The 21,095-nt window shown below is 39.9% G+C and overlaps 1 protein-coding gene across 2 annotated transcripts in view; it reads right to left on the bottom strand.

The window, feature by feature from the left end:
- Positions 1 to 21,095, bottom strand: part of CLTC (clathrin heavy chain) — an 83,547-nt gene that overhangs the window by 47,345 nt on the left and 15,107 nt on the right. For both annotated transcript variants that reach the window (XM_066363132.1, XM_066363133.1), the window contains exons 2-4: positions 7,258 to 7,465; positions 3,535 to 3,803; positions 2,441 to 2,602 (exon numbers count right to left, since the gene is read on the bottom strand). In XM_066363132.1, the coding sequence (XP_066219229.1) occupies positions 2,441 to 2,602; positions 3,535 to 3,803; positions 7,258 to 7,465 (639 nt within the window). The remainder of the gene's footprint in view (positions 1 to 2,440; positions 2,603 to 3,534; positions 3,804 to 7,257; positions 7,466 to 21,095) is intronic.

Raw genomic sequence — 21,095 nt, 5'->3', positions numbered from 1 at the left:
ATAAAATGATAATATATTACCTACAAAGGTGCTTTATCATGGTTTTCCATTATAATTTAACATTTCCAAACAGATATCTAACTTAAATTGTTAAATTCTTTTCTGCCTGTGCATCCACTCTAACACAGATAGAATGTATGCACCTAAGCTGAGTTGTCACTCTAATTACACAGCCCTCATAAACCGGATGAGAACATTTTGGCTTAAAGATGTCTGATGATGCATATCAGCCAGGCAAGAGACAGTAAATAATGTCAATAAGAGAGCATTATATATTTTTCTTAGTCATGTCAGTAATAGACTTAAACAAAAAAGAATTCGGTTCCCAAGAAATATATCATATAACAGTTATAGGTTCTCATCTACAATCAGAATGACTAGCCATATTAAAATAACGAATCAAATAGGCTCAAGAACCAATAAACATGTTTTCAGATACTACAAAAATGATACTAAAGTTTCTTTTATAGTATGACTTTTTAAAACATGTTGCAGACTTAGGTCTTAAAGATAATACCTAATTTCTAAAACCTACCATGTGTCTTTGTTTATATTATATCAATTCAGAAGTAAGTATCAGTATTTTCATTCCTTGTCATATAGATAGGCTGGTAGGATCAATTCCTTGGTTCATGGATTCTTTTTCTTTTTTTTTTAATTTAAGTGAGGGGAGGGGAGATAGACTCCTGCATGAGCCCTAACCAGGATCCACCTGGCGACCCATCTGGGCTGATGCTTGCAACTGAGCTATTTTTAGCGCCTGAGGCACGGGCTCCACAGAGCCAACCTCAGCACCCAGGGCCAATGTGCTCAAATCAATCAAGCCAAGGCTGTGGAAGTGGAAGAGAGAGAGAAAAGGAGGAGGTGCAGGAGGTGATGGAGAAGCTGGTGATCACTTCTCCTGTATGCCCTGACTGGGAATTGAACTGGGGACATCTACATGCTGGGTCAACATTCTACCACTAAGCCAACTGGCCAGGGCCGGTTCAGGGATTCTTACTCTGAAATTTTAGACAGAATTGTAATTCTCTGCGTATGTTCCTTCCCTGCTGAAAGGCTATAGATGACTGAATTATGTTTTGAGCAATTGCTATTGTAATATTTTTAAATAGGTATCACATAAAAATATTAAGATTTAGAGAGTCTAGTCTGGCATGGAGAACAGCAGTCAAGACAAGTTTCCAGTTGCAGCAGTGAGTGCTGCGTCATCCAGCAGTGTGGTCACAGCAACAGTGGAGTTCTCTGGCTTCTGCAGCTGGGCATTCAGTCTGGGTCCTGGCTACTGCCTATTTCCCCTGATTCCTTATCTTCCACACCTGGTTCTAAAAATTCCTAGCTATTGTAAACTATCCACTATCCTTTCAATGAAGGAGCACTGAGGATGGCTCCATTGCCTCCACCTCAGGCACTAAAAAATGGCTCCAGTTGCAATGGAGCAATGCCCCAGTTGGGCAGAGCATCGCCCTCTAGTGGGTTTGCCAGGTGGATCCCGGTCAGAACACAAGCTGGAGTCTGTCTCTGCCTCCCTTCCTCTCCAGGTGTCCCCAAACTACGGCCCGCAGGCCGCATGTGGCCCCCTGAGGCCATTTATCAGGCCCCCTGCTGCACTTCTGGAAGGGGCACCTCTTTCATTGGTGGTCAGTGAGAGGAGCACTGTATGTGGTGGCCCTCCAACGGTCTGTGGGACAGTGAACTGGCCCCCTGTGTAAAAAGTTTGGGGACCCCTGCAACCATAACATACAAAATAATTCTTCAATTTTTCTAGACTTCAGTGTAGAACCAAGGTTAATTAGGTCTGATGAAGGGCAATGTTACTCAAATTGTAGGCCACATTCTACTTAGTCACTTATGGTCCTGGTCAGCAAACAGTGGCTCACGAGCCACATGCGGCTCTTTGGCCCCTTGAGTGTGGCTCTTCTACAAAATACCACATGTGGGCGCTACCTCAATAAGAAATGTTACCTACCCATATAGTTCAAGTTTAAAAAATCTGGCTCTCAAAAGAAATTTCAATCGTTGTACTGTTGATATTTGGCTTTGTTGACTGAGTATGCCGACCACTGACGGTATTTAAAATGCAGATTGTTGAGCTCCAACTATGAATCAGACTCCCTAGATATAAGGCACACAAATGTACACTTCAGCAACCCTAACGCTTCCTATGCATAGTAAGGCTGAAAAACAGAATTAAAGCCTTGGTAAAGGCAATCAAGATAAAATCTTATAATAAACAGCTGATAAAAAAAGTTATTAAAGAACATTATTCATTTCAGACAAGTATGACAAGTATCACCAAAAGCAGAATTTAAACAGTCACCACCACAAATCTGAACATTAGAAACAAACTAACAAGGAAGATAGATGATTTTGAAATTAGATAACTAGTTAGTAGTTGAAAGACAAAGAAATTCTCACTAAAATAATTTCAGTCAAATCTTACCTTCCCTCCAGCTTGACCCCGTACTGCGAAACAAAATAATGTTGATTCTTCTGCATTTCCTTCCATTTTAAACTGTGCGAAGCTAGCCGCGTGTCCTTCAATGGGCTGAGACACTTTCCTATCTACAGAATACAACTGCATAGCTCCCACCACACGATTTTGCTACAAAAGATCAAAGAGAATAAAGTCTGGGGACCCAATGAACCAATAACTCCCAGATTCATCAACTAGTGAAATTATTAGAATGCTTTATTCTCTTTAACAGGATTTATAATTGCTATTTAGTCTCTCAATGTAGATTTGCTAGCTCATTTAAAATTCAGCTCCAAACATTACCTTATTAAAGCTTAACATGAATGTTTAAAATGTGCCTTATATACAACCATCTCTTTAAGCTATTTTAAAAAATATATACTTACAGGTGTACTCATTTGGCAGTAAATATTCATAATAAATTCTACACCATTCATACAGGAACTCAATTAACTACTCAACGTGCATATAAACCCTAAAAACATTTGGTAGAAGTACATACTTTGAAACTATGTTAGTAAAGACATTAAACCAGCACACTCTTTATTTCTTAAAAAATAAAAAAAAGGTCTTCCAAAATAAGTCAGGTTCAACATGATTGAGCATAGAAGACCTAATTTCAAAATAAACTGCATTAATTCTCTAGACCTTTCTTTATTAAAAACCAGAAAAATGTGGTCCTTGCCAGTTCAGTGGTAGAGCATTGGCCCGGCACATGGGTATCCCGGGTTCAATTCCTGGTCAGGGCACACAGGAGAAGCGTCCATCTGCTTCTCTATCCCTCCCTGTCTCGCTTCTCTCTCTCTCACTCTCTTCTCCACCCCTCCTGTATCCATGGCTTGATTGGAGCGAATTGGCCCCGGGCACTGAGGATGGCTCCATTGCCTCCACCTCAGGCACTAAAAAATGGCTCCAGTTGCAATGGAGCAATGCCCCAGTTGGGCAGAGCATCGCCCTCTAGTGGGTTTGCCAGGTGGATCCCGGTCAGAACGCAAGCTGGAGTCTGTCTCTGCCTCCCTTCCTCTAAAATTAAAAAGAAAAAAAAACTAGGAAAATGTTACCTGTGCAGATATGCCAGTCAGAAGTAACCACTTTTGCTTTGCATCAGTACGGTAATTGATAATCTGGCAACCTGCAAGGCTAGAATGACGATCAAACATTTTCACTGGCTGGGACTCTCCTTCCATACTCCAATGGTAAACTGCATTATCCGTAACAAGAGCAACCGTATTCAAAGAGATCCATTTCCAGAAGGTGACATCATCTGTCATGGTATGGGCCTTCATTTTACTTTTCATTTCAATGTTAAATATCTGAAGAGTTTTCCCAGCTAAAAACAAAAATTAAGAATTATGAATCACTAAAAAAGCAAATTTCAGGCTAAATTAATATCTAGCTAGACTAGCTCTGTAACAAGATTTGTAACTTCCAAACAAAATGGTTCTATCAGGAGACTATTCAATAACCAACTACAGAAGTCAAATGGACAAAGCAGCAACCGCTGAAAATAGAGCTGAGACTGGGCGAACAGTCTACATCTACACCTGAAGCAAAAACTGTATTACCTCTATAGAGACATTTTAAACAGGTAGCATAGAATTCTAAATCCCAACTAAAAATGAGTCTAAATAGTTTGCTTAACAATGATGAAAAACAAGGCTGAAATCTTATTTATAATTAGAATGTTTACACATAACTAAGTTAGTTGCAGGTACACAGAACAAAACAAGTCTAATACAAACACATGGGGAAAATGTCTACTTTTTAAAAGGCAGTCATCCCCCATCCAACCAAATCTTGAAACTGCTTTTTGAAAGAGGATTTACTTCAATGCTGTCTTGTACACGAGCATGTAAGAGAAGTGCATGCTACATTTAATTGGTTTAAGACACAACAGGAAAGGCAATAGAGGTACTAGAGCAAACCAGAGGGAGACAAAGGAGGATGGTTTTAGGTGCTGTTAATACACTAGAAATAGGAACAAAGTTCAAGCTCATCCAAGGAAGACAACAATGATTTAGTGAAGGAGGATGAAATCTGCCTTGGGTGTTGAGTTCACTGAATCAGATGAAAGGCTTGTGTTTGTAATCTGAACTCCATCAATGTCCAAATAGTGTTTTGGTTTAAATTAAAGCAGGTCAAGGCCCACAGTTATCACTAGGTTATCTAATCCAGATTAGTCCTTAGAGACTAAGGAAAACTCCACTCCTCTGCCACAGAGAATCTGGCTCTTGAAGAACAAAAATTGTAAGATAATATTAGGGATGGGAGAGGAGGTGGGACGGAACACAAAACATACAGCTTTGTACCATGACCCTTCTTACCACAATGTGTAAAAACTTCCTCCATAAAACAAATATTATTATTCCCATCCCACACAATATGTAAACCACAACCAGACTCAAACAATTGTGAGAGTTATAGTCCTGTTTATAAAAAGAAACCAAGGGGTTTAAAACTGGCTTCAAAGGGAAGCAGTACAGTAAATCCTTGATATGTTCTGTGACTTCAAGCATAATGACAAGTAAGGAAACCAATTTTACCACAGGTTAACGGATATAAACAAATTAAATTCCTATGGCATCTCATCAACCTTACAACCAAACAATGTTATATGAGGACCTGCTTTATTTGGAAATTGCTTACTTTCCCTTTATGTCTTCACCAACCCCTAGTTAGACTTTTATTCTTTTTTTCTTTCTTTACAGGAAAGGGGTTGGAGTGTATGTATGTAGGAAGGTTTGGGGAGGAGGGCAAGGGATGAGTTACCTCCATAGTGTTCACATAGGGGCACATATCTATACTATTATTATACGATGCTCTGAAAATCTTTTTATTTTATTCTTTTTATAAAACAAGACAATAACTAATACAATCTAATTTAAGATAACTCACCATCTGCACACATAAGAAAGCATTAAGAAATGTGATAAGATAACAACAACATTAAAAATAGAAAAGAATTACAAGAAAATTTAAACGATGGCCTTTTAATAGAGGTATGAGAGTAGCTAAGCAGTTGAATTTAAATTCTTTAAGGAGGCTGATGGGAGCTTAATACCTTAAATATAATATGTATTGTTTAACAGAAGCAAAACCACTGTCTGCCACAAAACACGTGGCCCTAGGTGGAATGTGAAAGCTAGATCATCTCCCAAGATGAGATCAACTCTAACCTTGGATACCTAACGATGACATCTGTTTGACGAGGCTTGGCCCTCTCCCTGCCCTCATTTAATCTCAAGTATTACTACTAAATACGTAGTTTAACCATGTAAAAAGAAGTCTGTTTAAACATTTCAGCACCTCTAACAACTCACCCACAAAATATATCAAGAAATTACTCAGGTTTTTGAGCTAAAAAGAACTAGAAAATTCTCTAACCTAACACCTCTCATTTTGTAAATGATAAAAGTAGACTTTCTGCATATTTCTGTTTTATCGAAGGTCACCCTGCTGGAGGTGGGACTGGAAGCAGCGCTTACAAACTATTTAGCACTGACTGGCTTTATCTATAGACTTAGGTCCCCAATCATTAGTTTTGTAAATAAAAAAAATTTTATTGAATTTATTGGGATGACACCTATGTGATTTTGCACAAGGCTTCAGTTTCCTCATATAAAGATGATAATTGAATTTATGTCATAAGGTGAAAGTAATCTTTAAAAAAGTTACATATATGGTCCGAAGACACTTAGCCTGACCTATGGTGACGCAGTGGATGAAGCGTTGACCGGGAGCACTGAGGTCACCGGTTTGAAACCCTACACTTGTCTGGTCAAGGCACATACAAGAAGCAACTATGAATTGATGCTTCCTGCTCCTCAACCCCCTTTCTCTCCTCTAAAATCAATCAATAAAATATATATATAAAAAAGTCAGAGATGGCATCTCTGCCACTCTCCTGGCCTTCCCTTAATGTTTAAAAACAAAACAAAACTAAACTAAAAACAAAACAAAAAAAATACACAATGTCTGGTATAAAAAATAAATTACTAGGAACCCGAACTTTTCCTACTATACCAAGAAGAAAAACAAGGAAAAAATAAGCAGTTATATGCCCTTTATAGTCAGCCAGTTAGTCACCAAGTTCTCTTAAAGACTTCTGTTTTAAAGAGTCAATTACATTCTCATCAAAAGTTCAAAGGAAAAAAATTAATATAGCTCCCAGCCAGCATGAGGTTCTCTGTTTGGACTTAAAAGGTTGTACAGTTCCCTATTATGACAATTAAAAAATTAGTGTGAATAAACTCTAACACCCATGATTTCAAAGTTTTTAATATCTACCTATATGAAGATACACTTTTAATAATTAATGTAAATTCAAGCCATTTTTAAAACTTGGTAACAAGTGAAATACAAGACTAAAGTATAAAAAAGGCACAGCATAAACAGCAAGTTTATAATCAACAAACTTCTGCACTGTTTAGGTGCTAATATTAGCAAGGTATACTTTATTCCAGGATATGAACCACTAATTTATTTTATCTTCTGCATGTGGTGCTCTTCTTTTTAAAGCACCGTCTTATCACACTATAGGTATAAAATTTAAATTCATTTCATCTAAAATTTAAATTTTTTCCAAGATCTATGCTGCATTGAACGACATTTTATAGAAACATGCCAAGCAAAAATCATGATAGCCAAATCAAATTCAGTAATAGCTTTAACTCTGCAGATATAGAAAAATTTAATTAAAATACTAAAGAGAGAGCTCCCAAATATTGTATTTGAATTAATTATACATAGAAAGAATTTTAAGAAAAATCCACAATCTGTTATACCTTTCAGTGCAATTACTTTGCTAGCTGGATTCATGATGGCGCTGTCTGCTGAAATTGGTCTTCGAATTGGATTACTTGGGTCATTCATATCAATGATTACCACTTGAGCCTGCTCTCCTACTTTCTCTCTAATGCAGATGAATTTGTCTGACTCCATAGTCAGGGTACTAAAGCCAATGTTTGCTGGGTTTATACCCAGGTTCTGGAGCTAGAGGAAAAACAAACAAACAAAATTAATAGAAAGACTTGAGATTCATGTATTATCACTACAAATCCTCATTTAACCATTAATGCTTCAAGGTCAACAGTGAAAACTCCATTACAATGATTCAAGTGAAGCAATTGATAGTCAACTTCCAACAAATATGGCATTCAAATGTTTTGTTATAACCCTGTAACTATAACTAGAGACATATAAACTAATAGGCAGAATAAATAGCTACAAAGGTGAAAGAGTCACCTGACCTGTGGTGGCGCAGTGGGTAACGTGTCAACCTGGAACACTGTGGTCGCCGGTATGAAACCCCAGGCTTACCTGGTCAAGGCCATACGAAAAGCAACTACATATATACTATGAGTTGATGCTTCCCGCTCCTCTCCACCCCCCTTTCTCTCAATATCTAAAAAATATCTTAAAAAAAAGGAAAAAAAAAGGAAAGTGTTACATCTGAGAGCTAGCATTATGTTTCAAGGGATTTGAAGTCAGCAATGTTTCTTAGTTTATGATCTTTGAACTGTCCTCTCTTATCCTCTTTAACATTTAGTAATTACTTGTTCACTTTGCATTAGACATAAGCAGTTATAATACTTTACAAAAAGTGCCAAAGCAAAGATGTAAGAAATCTTGTCAAAGACCCACACCAAGGCAATGTGTTCATGGGAGACAAGAGAATACTCAACAGAACAAACGCTAAAACCCAGAGATGAGAAGGTATGGTCTGCTGTGGGAAGTACAAATACTTTGTAATACCGGGGGTATAGACTATGAACATGGTAATAAATTAAGGTTATAAAGATAAGGACCAGACTGATAAGCTAAATGTACCCCACTAAGAATCCTGAATTTATTTTTTAGGTAAAGAAAGTTACTCAAAGGTTTTAACAAAGAAAATAATGAAATCAGATTTGCTGTGTATACTCAGAACATATTCAAGTATTTTTAAAACACATGGAGGATCTAAGGATGGTAGGTCTTTGAAAACCAGTTAAAGTGTATCAGAACAAAAGGCACTTGTTCAAAGGAGAGCTCAACCAGAGTGGGTCATTAATATTAATACTCTGGGTGACTAATTGTAGTATAACAGATTAAGTCCCACTAAAAGGCTGCCTGAGGCTTTATTAGCCTGGGCCAGATTAGTTTTCTTCCTCCAATAGATAACAAATTTAGATGGAACAAAATACAAATCACAGGAAAAAAGGTCTTTCTTCTCCCATAATCCCCCAGATATCCAATTTACCTCCTCAGACCACCACTGTCACTACTCTCTATGGACTGGCTGAGCCAAGTTAACTGTTTTCTATTTAAATTCTTTTGTCAAACTCTTCTGCTAATAATGCTTAATTATAACCAGGGTAGGATCTGAGCAAGATACAACCTAAGATTAAGAGACTACATTTTACTTTTACTTCCCTCCTAAACCTCAATAACTGCAGGCACAACCAGTTGTAAAGCGTTTTTACATTAACTCAATCACTAAACACCGGGGAGTCATGAAACCATCTAACTATTAACACAAACATGGTAATAAAGTAGAAGATTAACCAACTTTACAAACTCAAGTATATGCTGCCATGTAAGGCAAATATACAAGCTGTGAGATATAGAACTTATAATAAAGTTAGCTACAATAAAACCTTATGAATTATTAATTTCCATTTCCTCCTGCTTCTAGTTTTACAGTGACTTTTGATTTGAAAACTAATGAAGATAAACAAACCATAAATGGTACCCTGAAACATACTAAGGCTGTGTGGGTGGACTTCAGGGAGGCCTTACACACGTCAAGTTGTCCATTTAGTTTCAGGGGAGGTGTATACATCACTTTGTCTTTTTTTTTTTTTTTTTAAAGTGAGAGGAGGAGAGATAGAAAGACAGATACCCACATGCACAACAACCAAGACCCATAAGACCCACCGGCAACCGCCATCTGGGGACAATGCTCAAATCAACCAAGCCATCCTCAGCACCCAGGGCGGATAAACAAACCAACTGAGCCACTGGCTGCAAGAGAGGAAGAGAGAAAGGGAGAAGGAGGGGAAGGGAAGCAGATCGTTGCTTCTCATGTGTGCTCTGACCAGGGATTAACCCAGGATGTCTGCAGGCTGGGCCAATGCTCTATCCACTGAGCCAAACAGGGTGGCAAACTCTTCCCAATTTCACATGCTTAAACATTTTTTAAAAGCATACTTAAGTGATAGCCATTTACACAGCTAAACAGGAAAGTGCTCCTTCCTAAAATAAAATGCTTCTCCTAGTTGTTAGGATAAGTGGCAAAACTTCAAGCGAACTATTCCTATTAGTTATTGAAAAGTCACATATTCTTCCACTTCTTCAAATAAGGGTAAGATACTTTTTTTTCTTTACTGGTGATACTTTTCAATGAGAATGCCCAGAGCACACAAATTCTTCCCAAATATTTCTATGATATATTTCTATGATAAAGGGGAATATCCTAAAGTACACAAAGGACAAGTCACCACCATCAACCATAAATCTGGCTTATGTGCACTCTTAAAATATGATCATATAAAACACTTATACTAGATACTGTATTTCTCCATGTATAAGACGCACTTCTCCAAAATATTTGAGGTCTAAAAACTGGGTGCGTCCTATATAGTGGTTGTACTTTTTTACTTGCATTTCCCACTTTTTCATGCGTATGAGGAGTTGTATGAATTTTATGATGAATAAAACTTGAGTTCAACCTGAGCTGCAGTGGCATAGTGGGTAAAAGTGTTGACCTGGAATGCTGAGGTTGCCAGTTCAAAACCCCGGGCTTGCCAGGTCAAGGCATATATGGGAACTGATGTTTTCTGCTCCTCCCCCTTCTCTCTCTCTCTATGTCTCTCTCTGTTTCTTCTCTCTAAAATTAATAAATAAAATCTAAAAAATAAAAATAAAAAAACTTGAGTCCAATAACTTTATGCAATACATTTTTTTTTTCAAATTATGGGTCCCAAAATTAAGGTGCGTCTTATACATGGAAGCATTTTATATATGGGAAATACAGTAACTATGTCTAGTAATATTCTCATAGATCAAAACTTTCAAAATGCGCCTGACCAGGCGGTGGTGCAATGGATAACGCATCTGACTCAGACGCAGAGGACCCAGGTTCGAAATTTGAAGGTCGCTGGCTTGAGTGCGGGCTCATCTGGCTTGATCATGAGCTCACCAGCTTGAGCACGGGGTCACTGGCTTGAGCCCAGGGTCACTGGCTTGAGCAAAGGGTCACTCGCTCTGCTGTAGCTCCCCAGTCATGGCACATATGAGAAAGCAATCAACCAACAACTAAGGAGCCGCAAGGAAGAACTGATGCTTCTCATCTCTCTCCCTTCTGGTCTGTCTGTCCCTATCTGTCTGTCTCTCTGTTTCTGTCAAAGAAAAACAGAACAAAACAAAAAAACTTTCAAAATGCAACCTAACTGCGTTAAACAGGTTTTCTTTTCAAAGCAAGTACTAACCGTAAAATATTTTTAGTCAATTATAGAGTCTGATGGTATATGGAGCTATCTTACCACAGAAACTGAATTACAAACTGTGGAACAGATCACTAATAAATTCAGAGGACATACACAGTCTCCAAATCTGCAGCTATTTTCAGAGCATACAATACTAATATCCAAATTCGGCCATATATCCTCTCAATGGGCAAATGTTGCTATTGCTGATGCTGGGAATACTCTATTTTGAAATATGCTTAGAAGTTTCTATGATAAAAACTTTTTTTACTTCAAAGAACTTTTATCTTGCTGACATAAAATAAGAATATGAAATCAATGAATTTAGCCTGACCAGGTGGTGGCGCAGAGGATAGAGCATCAGACTGGGGCACAGAGGACCCAGGTTCGAAACCCTGAGGCTGCAGGCTTGAGAGCAGACACATATGGTTTAAGCACAGCTCACCAGCTTGAACCTAAGGTTACCGACTTGATCAAGGGGTCACTCGCTCTGCTGTAGCCCCCTCCCCGCCCCCCATCAAGGCACATATGAAAAAGCAATCAATAAACTAAGGTGGCACAACAAAGAATTGATGCTTCTCATCTCTCTCCCTTCCGGTCTATCCCTATCTGTCCCCCTCTCTGTCTCACACACACACACACACACACACAAAAAAAAAAACCCAAAAAACAAAACAACCAGAAATCAATGAATTTAGGTCCAAAAAAGTGATTACTTATTTAAGTCATTACATGCATACAACAAAGTATTCAAACTATTCAAAAGGTATACTATGAAGTCATCCACTCCATGTTTCCAGTAGTTACCCAACCCACCCCCTGCCAGCAATTAGATTCTTTTCCATCTAAGAGATAACCAATGCACATTTCTATTATCCCTTAAAAAAAAAACAAAAAAACACTAATGGCACAATCACAAAAGTATACAAATTATTGATGGCTCTCTTGTTAAAGAAAACCACTGAAATTTTGTGACTCATTTGGTTTTCAGATTGAATTTCCACACTGGCCTACAAGTGACACAACTCTAGAAGTTGACACTTATACCTCATCTAGATTATAAAAAGCAAGTAAAAAGATTACATGTTAATCAGCCAACCCAAAACTCTAAAGTGCCCTAGGGTTACAGGTTACAAATCATACAAAGTGGTTTTTTTTCCCTATCCTCCTTTCTATACCCCAACCTGGATTAACATGCCTGGGGAAAAAGTAAGACATTACATTCTTAGTTTTTAGTGAGAACTAGTATTTCAGATCTCCCATAATCTAGACCAGGGGTCCCCAAACTTTTTACACAGGGGGCCAGTTCACTGTTCCTCAGACCGTTGGAGGGCCGGACTATAAAAAAAACTATGAACAGCCCTGGCCAGTTGGCTCAGTGGTAGAGTGTCGGCCTGGCGTGCAGAAGTCCCGGGTTCAATTCCTGGCCAGGGCACACAGGAGAAACGTCCATCTGCTTCTCCACCCCTCCCCCTCTCCTTCCTCTCTGTCTCTCTCTTCCCCTCCCGCAGCCCAGCCGAGGCTCCATTGGAGCAAAGATGGCCCGGGCGCTGGGGATGGCTCCTTGGCCTCTGCCCCAGGCGCTAGAGTGGCTCTGGTCGCAACAGAACGATGCCCCGAAGGGGCAGAGCATCGCCCCCTGGTGGGCAGAGCGTAGCCCCTGGTGGGCGTGCCGGGTGGATCCCGGTCGGGGGGTGCATACGGGAGTCTGTCTGACTGTCTCTCCCTGTTTCCAGCTTCAGAAAAATACAAACAAACAAACAAACAAACAAAAAAAAACTATGAACAAATCCCTATGCACACTGGACATACCTTACTTTAAAGTAAACAAAACGGGAACAAATACAATATTTAAAATAAAGAACAGGTAAATTTAAATCAACTGACAGTATTTCAATGGGAACTATGGGCCTGCTTTTAGCTAATGAGATGGTCAATGTCCGGTTCCACATTTGTCACTGCTAGCCGTGACAAGTGATATGACACACTTCCGGAGCCATGACGCGTGCGTCCCACGTCACCGGAAATAGTACTGTAGGTGAATGATATCACATTTTGCGGCACCGCCACAGTACTCCTCTCACTGACCACCAATGAAAGAGGTGCCCCTTCTGGAAGTGCCGCGGGGCTGGCTGGATAAATGGCCTCAGGGGACTGCATGCGGCCCGCAAGCCGTAGGTTGGAGACCCCTGATCTAGACAACAGAAGGTTCTTAATTCAAGAAAAACAATTACTATATAAATGTATAACTTTGGTTATAAAATACAAATGCCATCCACTATAAGCTGGTTCTGTGGCTTGCATAAGAGCCGAATGTCTAGGTTTAGTCCCAGTTTTGCCACTTACTGATCATAGGCAAATCAGTTATCTCTGTATGTTTCTTTTTTTTTTCTTTATAAATAAATTTTTATTTTAATGGGGTGACATCAGTAAATCAGGGTACATATATTCAAAGAAAACATGTCCAGGTCCAAATCCCTGAAAAAATGCAACCCAACCCCAGTTCAGTCTGTTTGGAGCTGTCGCAAGGAGCAGGAGTCCAGGAAAAGTCCACATCCAGGAAAAGTCTGCATGGCACTGGAATTGTTGTCACAATTCTATACTTTGCAGCCGGCGTCCAAGTCCCAATGACCGCTGCCTCTAGCTGGTAATGATTCAGGTAGACTGGAAATGCCATCTGCAGCATGTGTGGATATGGAGCTTCTGTTCTCCTCTGCCTGGAGAGATGAGACCAGGTTGCTTTTCCCTGGAGCTCTGCGACTGTGGCTTGGTAAAGAGAACCTTGGGATACACTAAGCTGGGTGTATGTTTCTTCATCTGAAATGATAGTACTGTACCTATCAGAGTTGTAAGGATTTTTTTTTTTAGACAATTCTTTTTTTATTATTTTTTATTTATTTATTTATTTTTAGAGAGGAGAGGGAGAGACAAAGTGAGAGAGAGAGGAGAGACAGAGAGAGAGAACGGGGGGAGGAGCTGGAAGCATCAACTCCCATATATGCCTTGACCAGGCAAGCCCAGGGTTTCGAACTGGCGACCTCAGCATTTCCAGGTCTACGCTTTATCCACTGAGCTACCACAGGTCAGGCCAGAGTTGTAAGGATTTAATGTGAAATGCTTAGAACAATGCCTGACACATAGTAATGGTTCAATAGATACTATTTGTACATACAACACAGCAAAGGTTAGCTTTTTTGTATTCTCGTTTTTTAAAAAATTTATTTATTGATTTTTGGAGAGACAGAGAGTGAGAAAGAATGGGGAGAAGTGGGAAGCATCTACTCGTAGTAGTTGCTTCTTGTATGTGCCTTGACTAGGCAAGCCCAGGAACTGGAACCAGAAACCTCTGCATTCCAGGTTGATGCTTTATCCACTGCACCGCCAGAGGTCAGGCTGTATTCCCATTTTATTATCTACTTAATTCAGCTGTCCCAAATGTTGGCTGAGATGCTGGGTGTGAATTTCTTTTGACTACTGATAACAGATAAATGGCCTCTGGGTGCTTAATTTACTCAGACATTGAAATGCACTCCCCATTTTTGACAAAAGGAAATTACACTTAAAAACTTCTAGTTCTGCTCTTTAATTTCTCTAAAGTTAGGTAGAGACCAGAATCTTTGATACCATGTAACATGGAACCATGTAACATGCTAATGCTAGGTAACCCTATTTTAATTCCTATTTTTAGGGGCATCATGGATACAACAGTATTGCTAAGGCTTTCCAACAAACTTGACAAACATGTCTTCAACACATTCGCTGGGAAAACTAATACAAACAGTTGGCATAAGGTCAATATCATCAAGAATTCTCTTGAAAGCAGGTATAGACAGCACTTCTCTCCTCAATGTGCAGAAGAGTTGAAGCCACCTGGTTCAAAGACATACACACAACTCTCTTATTTCTATACGACACCTTTCTCAAACCAAAGTTTCCTAGTATTCCCTAAGCTGTTCATGGTTCACAATTCCAGGTCAATTTATCCAACTAAACTTGAAGCTCCTCAAGTAAAAGCATTTCCTTAAAGAAGGAAAACCTCTTCCATCTGTGCTCATTAATCTGCCTAATTAAGGTTACTGAGGCCAGAATCTTCTTACATAAAGAATAATATTCCCGGCCCTGGCCGGTTGGCTAAGCGGTAGAGCGTCAGCCTGGTGTGCGGGGGACCTGGGTTCGATTCCCGGCCAGGGCACATAGGAGAAGCGTCCATTTGCTCCCCCCCCCCTTCCTTCCTCTCTGTCTCTCTCTTCCCCTCCCGCAGCCAAGGCTCCATTGGAGCAAAGATGGCCCGGGCGCTGGGGATGGTTCCTTGGCCTCTGCCCCAGCCGCTAGAGTGGCTCTGGTCGCGGGCGCATGCGGGAGTCTGTCTGACTGTCTCTCCCCGTTTCCAGCTTCAGAAAAAAAAAAAATAATAATAATATTCCCACCAGACCTGTGGTGGTGCAGTGGATAGAACTTGGACCTGGAACGCTGAGGTTGCTGGTTCAGAACCCCGGGCTTGCCCGGTCAGGCACACACAAGCAAGCAACAAGCAAGCAATGAACAATGAAAGAGAAGCCACCATGATTTGAGGTGATACATCTTGTCCACCCTACCCCCGTAAAATCAATAAAAGAAAATTGTGTAGAAAAAAACACCCCAAAAATCATTCCCTTTACTAGACGTACACTGTTAATTACTTCGCAGGGCAGTTATAGATGAAAAGGTATTGATGAAATCTAAGAGTCCACATAAATATAAATTAAAAATATATATAAATACTAAAAAAGGAAAAGTTGTTCCAAACAGAAGATAGCTAACTTAAAAATGATGAAAGACTGATAAAACTTTTAAAAAGTCACTTCAGGTATTTTACAGTCATTACAATAATTGATTCAGGCAAGAATCATCAATGGATACTAAAATTAATGGATGAAATTCTGAGGAGTAAAAATGATCTCAAAGTATTTTCCAAGATACTTATTAGAAAGAAGAGATGTGTAGTGAAAAAACCTGTTGGAAACAACCTTCATCAACTTGTAAGTTAATATTACTAGCACTGGAGTCAAACTGACAGCATGAGCTTTCTGACGCACGCACTACAAAGAAGATGTTACTTCTGCAGTATACAACCTGAATCTAATCACGACAACACAGCAGATAAACCCAAACTGGGGACCATTCCATAAAAATAAATGTGTGCACTCTTCAAAAATATCTGTCATCAAATACAAATAGAGTTCTAGATTAAATGAACCTAAAGAGAAAGGCAAAACTCAATGAGACTCATGATCCTGGATTTTTTTTTAGAGAGAGAATATTATCGGAAGTGATAAAATCTGAATTAAGCCTGAGATTACATAACATTATCTGTCACGGTAAATTTCCTCACTTTGAAATTTTTAGTGTAGCTATATAAGACCCTTTTGTTATTCTTTTTTTTTTTTTCTGTATTTTTCTGAAGCCGGAAACGGGGAGAGACAGTCAGACAGACTCCCGCATGGGCCCAACTGGGATCCACCCAGCACGCCCACCAGGGGGCGATGCTCTGCCCCTCCGGGGCTTCACTGTTGCGACCAGAGCCACTCCAGCACCTGGGGCAGAGGCCGAGAAGCCATCCCCCGCACCCTGGCCATCTTTGCTCCAGTGGAGCCTCTGCTGCGGGAGGGGAAGAGAGAGACAGAGAGGGAGGAGAGAGGGAGGGGTGGAGAAGCAGATGGGCGCTTCTCCTGTGTGCCCTGGCTGGAAATCGAACCCGGGACTTCTGCACGCCAGGCCGACGCTCTACCACTGAGCCAACCAGCCAGGGCCCTTTTGTTATTCTTACTAAATACACAATAGAGTATGTAGTGGTAAAGAGGATACAAATTACTTTTAAACAGTTTAGTAAAAAACTGATATATAGAGACAAAAGAGAGTAAGTCAGATATAGTAAAAAACAATATTAAGAACTAAAGAGCCTGGCTAAAGGGCGTATATAGGAATTCTTTGCACTACTCTTAACTTTTCTGAAAATCTGGAACTATGTAAAAAAAATTTTTTTTAAGGAATCTTAAGAGACATAACTGAAAGCAGCATTCAGATCTTGCTCAGATCCTGATTTAAACAAACCAGTAACATCAGGGGACAATCAGAAAAATCTGGACTGATTTTTAGATACTGAAGGATTGTTATATTAGGTATATTAGGAGGCTACAATGATGCCATGATTATAAAAAATTTTCCCTATTTTTCTACAGATGTACACTGGAGTATTTAAAGGTGAAATATCACAATACCCTGAATTTCTTTTGGGAAAAAAAAAAAGCAAAATATTATTAAACTTGATGATTATGTATATGACTCTCCTCAGCTTTATAAAAGTCTACAAATTTATTTTAAAAAGATTAATCTCCACTCTTCTATAGGTTACAGAACTTGAAAATTAATTGTAAGTATCAGATTTTTATTAGGCACTTTACTTGTAGGGTAGGAAGGAAGACTACAACTTTAAAAGGTAAAAATGAGCCTGAACTGGCAGTGGCGCAGTAGATAAAACGTCGAACTGGGATGCGGAAGGACCCAGGTTCAAGACCACGAGGTTGCCAGCTTGAGCTCAGGCTCATCTGGCTTGAGCAAAAGAAAAGCTCACCAGCTTGGACCCAAGGTCTCTGGCTAGAGCAAGGGGTTACTCGGTCTGCTGAAGGCTCGTGGTCAAGGCACATACGAGAAAGCAATCAATGAACAAGTAAGGTGTTACAACGAAAAACTGATGATTGATGCTTCTCATCTTTCTCTGTTCCTGTCTGTCTGTCCCCCCTCTCTCTGACTCTCTCTCTGACCCTGTAAAAAAAAAAAAAGGTAAAGATGAAAATCCAAGCATAAAATAACTCAAGTTCTGTAAAGAAGCTGTATAATGGATGTCTGCCCAATCAGAACTGAGAGGTTTGCTGCTCTGTCCAATATGGCAGCCAGTGGTTACATGCAGGTATTGGTATTTAATTTCTTAAGAAATAAATATCCGGCCCTGGCAGGTTGGCTCAGTGGTAGAGCATCGGCCTGGCGTACAGGAGTCCCGGGTTCAATTTCTGGCCAGGGCACACAGGAGAAGTGCCCATCTGTTTCTCCATCCCTCCCCCTCTCCTTCCTCTCTGTCTCCCTCTTCCCCTCCCTCAGCCAAGGCTCCACTGGAGCAAAGATGGCCCGGGTGCTGAGGATGGCTCTGTGGCCTCTGCCTCAGGCACTAGAATGGCTCTGGTTGCAACAGAGCATCGCCCCCTGGTGGGCGTGCCGGGTGGATCCCAGTTGGGCGCATGCAGGAATCTGTCTGCCTCCCCATTTCCAGCTTCAGAAAAATAAAGGAAAAAGAAGAAAAGAAAGAAAGAAAGAAATATCCAACAACCACATGTGACTATCAAATGGGAAGGTTCAGAATATAGAAATTTTTGCCTGGCCTGTGGTTGCACAGTGGGTTAAGTGTCCCCCTGAAACGCTGAGGTTGCTGGTTCAAAACCCCAGGCTTGCCTGGACAAGGCATGTGTGGGAGTTGATGCTTCCTGCTCCTGCCCCCTTTCTCTCCTCTCTCTAAAAATGAATAAATTAAAAAAAAAATTTTTTTTTTAAAAAAGAATATAGAAATTTTCCATCATTATACAGTTCTATTAGAGAGTCTGTTTCCAGAAAGTTTTTCTTGGGAGTTCAACAAGGAGAAAAGAAAAATTTCTTTAACATTAAACTCCAGCGAAATATGAAGGACAGTTGGTGTAGAGACACACTCGTCAAATATAAGGATTTCAGACAAGACGGGAAGAAACAGAAAAAAATAGAATGTTAAGGTTTCAGAATCCAGATATTTAGAGAAGGCTTGGAGGTAAAAATCTGCAAAGTTCAATGCTAGCAAAAGAGCCCAAGGAGAAACTCCTCAGTATGGGCGCCTCTTTCCTCTCAGAAATCAATAAATATTCAAATACTGGGTCCAGGGACTGAGCTGGATTGAGAATGTACAGATGTTAAGAAGAGGCAATTTCTAGAATCTATGTAAATACAATTAATTAAATTTTAAAAAAAAGAAGAGGCAACTTCTTTAAAGAACATGAGAAAAATATAGGCCTGATTCTGTGCCTGGTAAACTACAACTGCTTCAATTTTTAAGATGTTCATTGGCCTGACCAGGCGGTGGCGCAGTGGATAGAATGTCGGACTGGGATGCAGAGGACCTGGGTTCGAGACCCCGAGGTTGCCAGCTTGAGTGCAGGCTCATCTGGTTTGAGGAAAAGCCCACCAGCTTGAACCCAAGGTCTCTGGCTCCAGCAAGGGGTTACTTAGTCTGCTGAAGGCTGGCGGTCAAGGCACATATGAGAAAGCAATCAATGAACAACTAAGGTGTTGCAACGCGCAATGAAAAACTAATGATTGATGCTTCTCATCTCTCTCCGTCCCTGTCTATCCCTCTCTCTGACTCACTCTGTCTCTGTAAAAAATAAATAAATAAATAAAAATTTAAAAAAAAAAAAAAAAAAAAAAAAAAAAGATGTTCATCAGTATCATAAAGGTTTGGGGGAAAGAGTATACAACTTTTAAAATGACTCCATTTCACGTCGGCCTAGCGTGCGGAGGACCCGGGTTCGATTCCCAGCCAGGGCACACAGGAGAAGCGCCCATTTGCTTCTCCACCCCTCCGCCGCACTTTCCTCTCTGTCTCTCTCTTCCCCTCCCGCAGCCAAGGCTCCATTGGAGCAAAGATGGCCCGGGCGCTGGGGATGGCTCTGTGGCCTCTGCCCCAGGTGCTAGAGTGGCTCTGGTCGCAATATGGCGACGCCCAGGATGGGCAGAGCATCGCCCCCTGGTCGGCAGAGCGTCGCCCCATGGTGGGCGTGCCGGGTGGATCCCGGTCGGGCGCATGCGGGAGTCTGTCTGACTGTCTCTCCCCGTTTCTAGCTTCAGAAAAATGAAAAAAAAAAAAAAAAAAAACCTACATGGAAAAAAAATGACTCCATTTCAAAAATAGTATTAAAGAGACTGTATTAAGATAGAAGAAATATGGTTAAAAAAATTTTACCTTCAGCAATATTAGATTCAGAATATGTTATATGATTACCAGTTTTTAACGCTTTACGCTTGTTTTTCCTGTCTTGGTTTTGAAACTATACTTGATTTGATTGCCAATATGGCAAACACAAAAGAGAAAGAATCTATCCTTGTTTGAGGAGCAACAAGGAATGTCTAGGTGCTGCATAAAAATGATTTAACACACAGCAAGCACTTAGAACAGTGTAGGGGCACAAAAGCACTCTATATTTTAGGGATTTCTATCCTTTAGCTCTGTGACTATGGTATCATGACATAGCCTATTCGAAAACATACTGGCTCTGACGTCATGCTTCTGACAATCTTCTTCAGTGAAATTTAGGGCAGGCCAATTTGCTTTGTTCACGTGTTACTAAAGACAGCTAGAAAAATTTTCTACATCAAGGATCAGGAAACCTAATGATGGTGAGTCAGAACTTTAGAATATGTCAGTGATCAAATATGAAAATATTCTTAAAGGGGCTGAATGAACTATGAGTGCATTTAATCCAAACAGTATACATTTTTTTTAAAAGCAGAAAATGTTAGCAAAAGACAATACAGCCAAATGAAACCATTAGCACAAAGTCTCTGTATCAGCAATCAATCACAATTGTGTTTACGCCTACAAACATACATAATTAAAGGAGTAATAGGTCTGCTTTAAGCCTTCTAATTTCAACCAGCAGTTCTTACTTTGATCAGATAGCAACACTCATGGGAAACAGGCCTTTTTTTTTTATAAGCATACCGGGAGAATTTACTTCCTAATGAATGACTAACAAACTCAGAACAGAACTCATTTACCAGCTGTATCAGCTGAAAATCAAAATACATTAAAACTTGTGTTTATGCCAGCATTACTAAGGACTTATGTTTCACAATTAGTGCTTGGCTTTACACTTTAAGATCCTTCCTGGTTTCATCTGAATAGTTAGGATGAAAAGGAACTATGTATGAACTACTCTACTGTATTTCAGATGAAGCTATTCTGTAAATGCTCTATGTATAGTCCTATTTCAGTTATTTATGTAAATGAATCTTGTATCTTTTTAAATTTTTTTCATTTATTCATTTTTAGAGAAGGAAGAGGGAGGGAGAGAGGGTGAGAAGGAGGAAGGAGCAGGAAA

Source organism: Saccopteryx leptura, chromosome 2 (genome assembly GCF_036850995.1).
Source record: "Saccopteryx leptura isolate mSacLep1 chromosome 2, mSacLep1_pri_phased_curated, whole genome shotgun sequence".
NCBI classification, from domain to species: Eukaryota; Metazoa; Chordata; class Mammalia; order Chiroptera; family Emballonuridae; genus Saccopteryx; species Saccopteryx leptura.
This window is presented reverse-complemented; position numbering and strand designations above follow the sequence as displayed.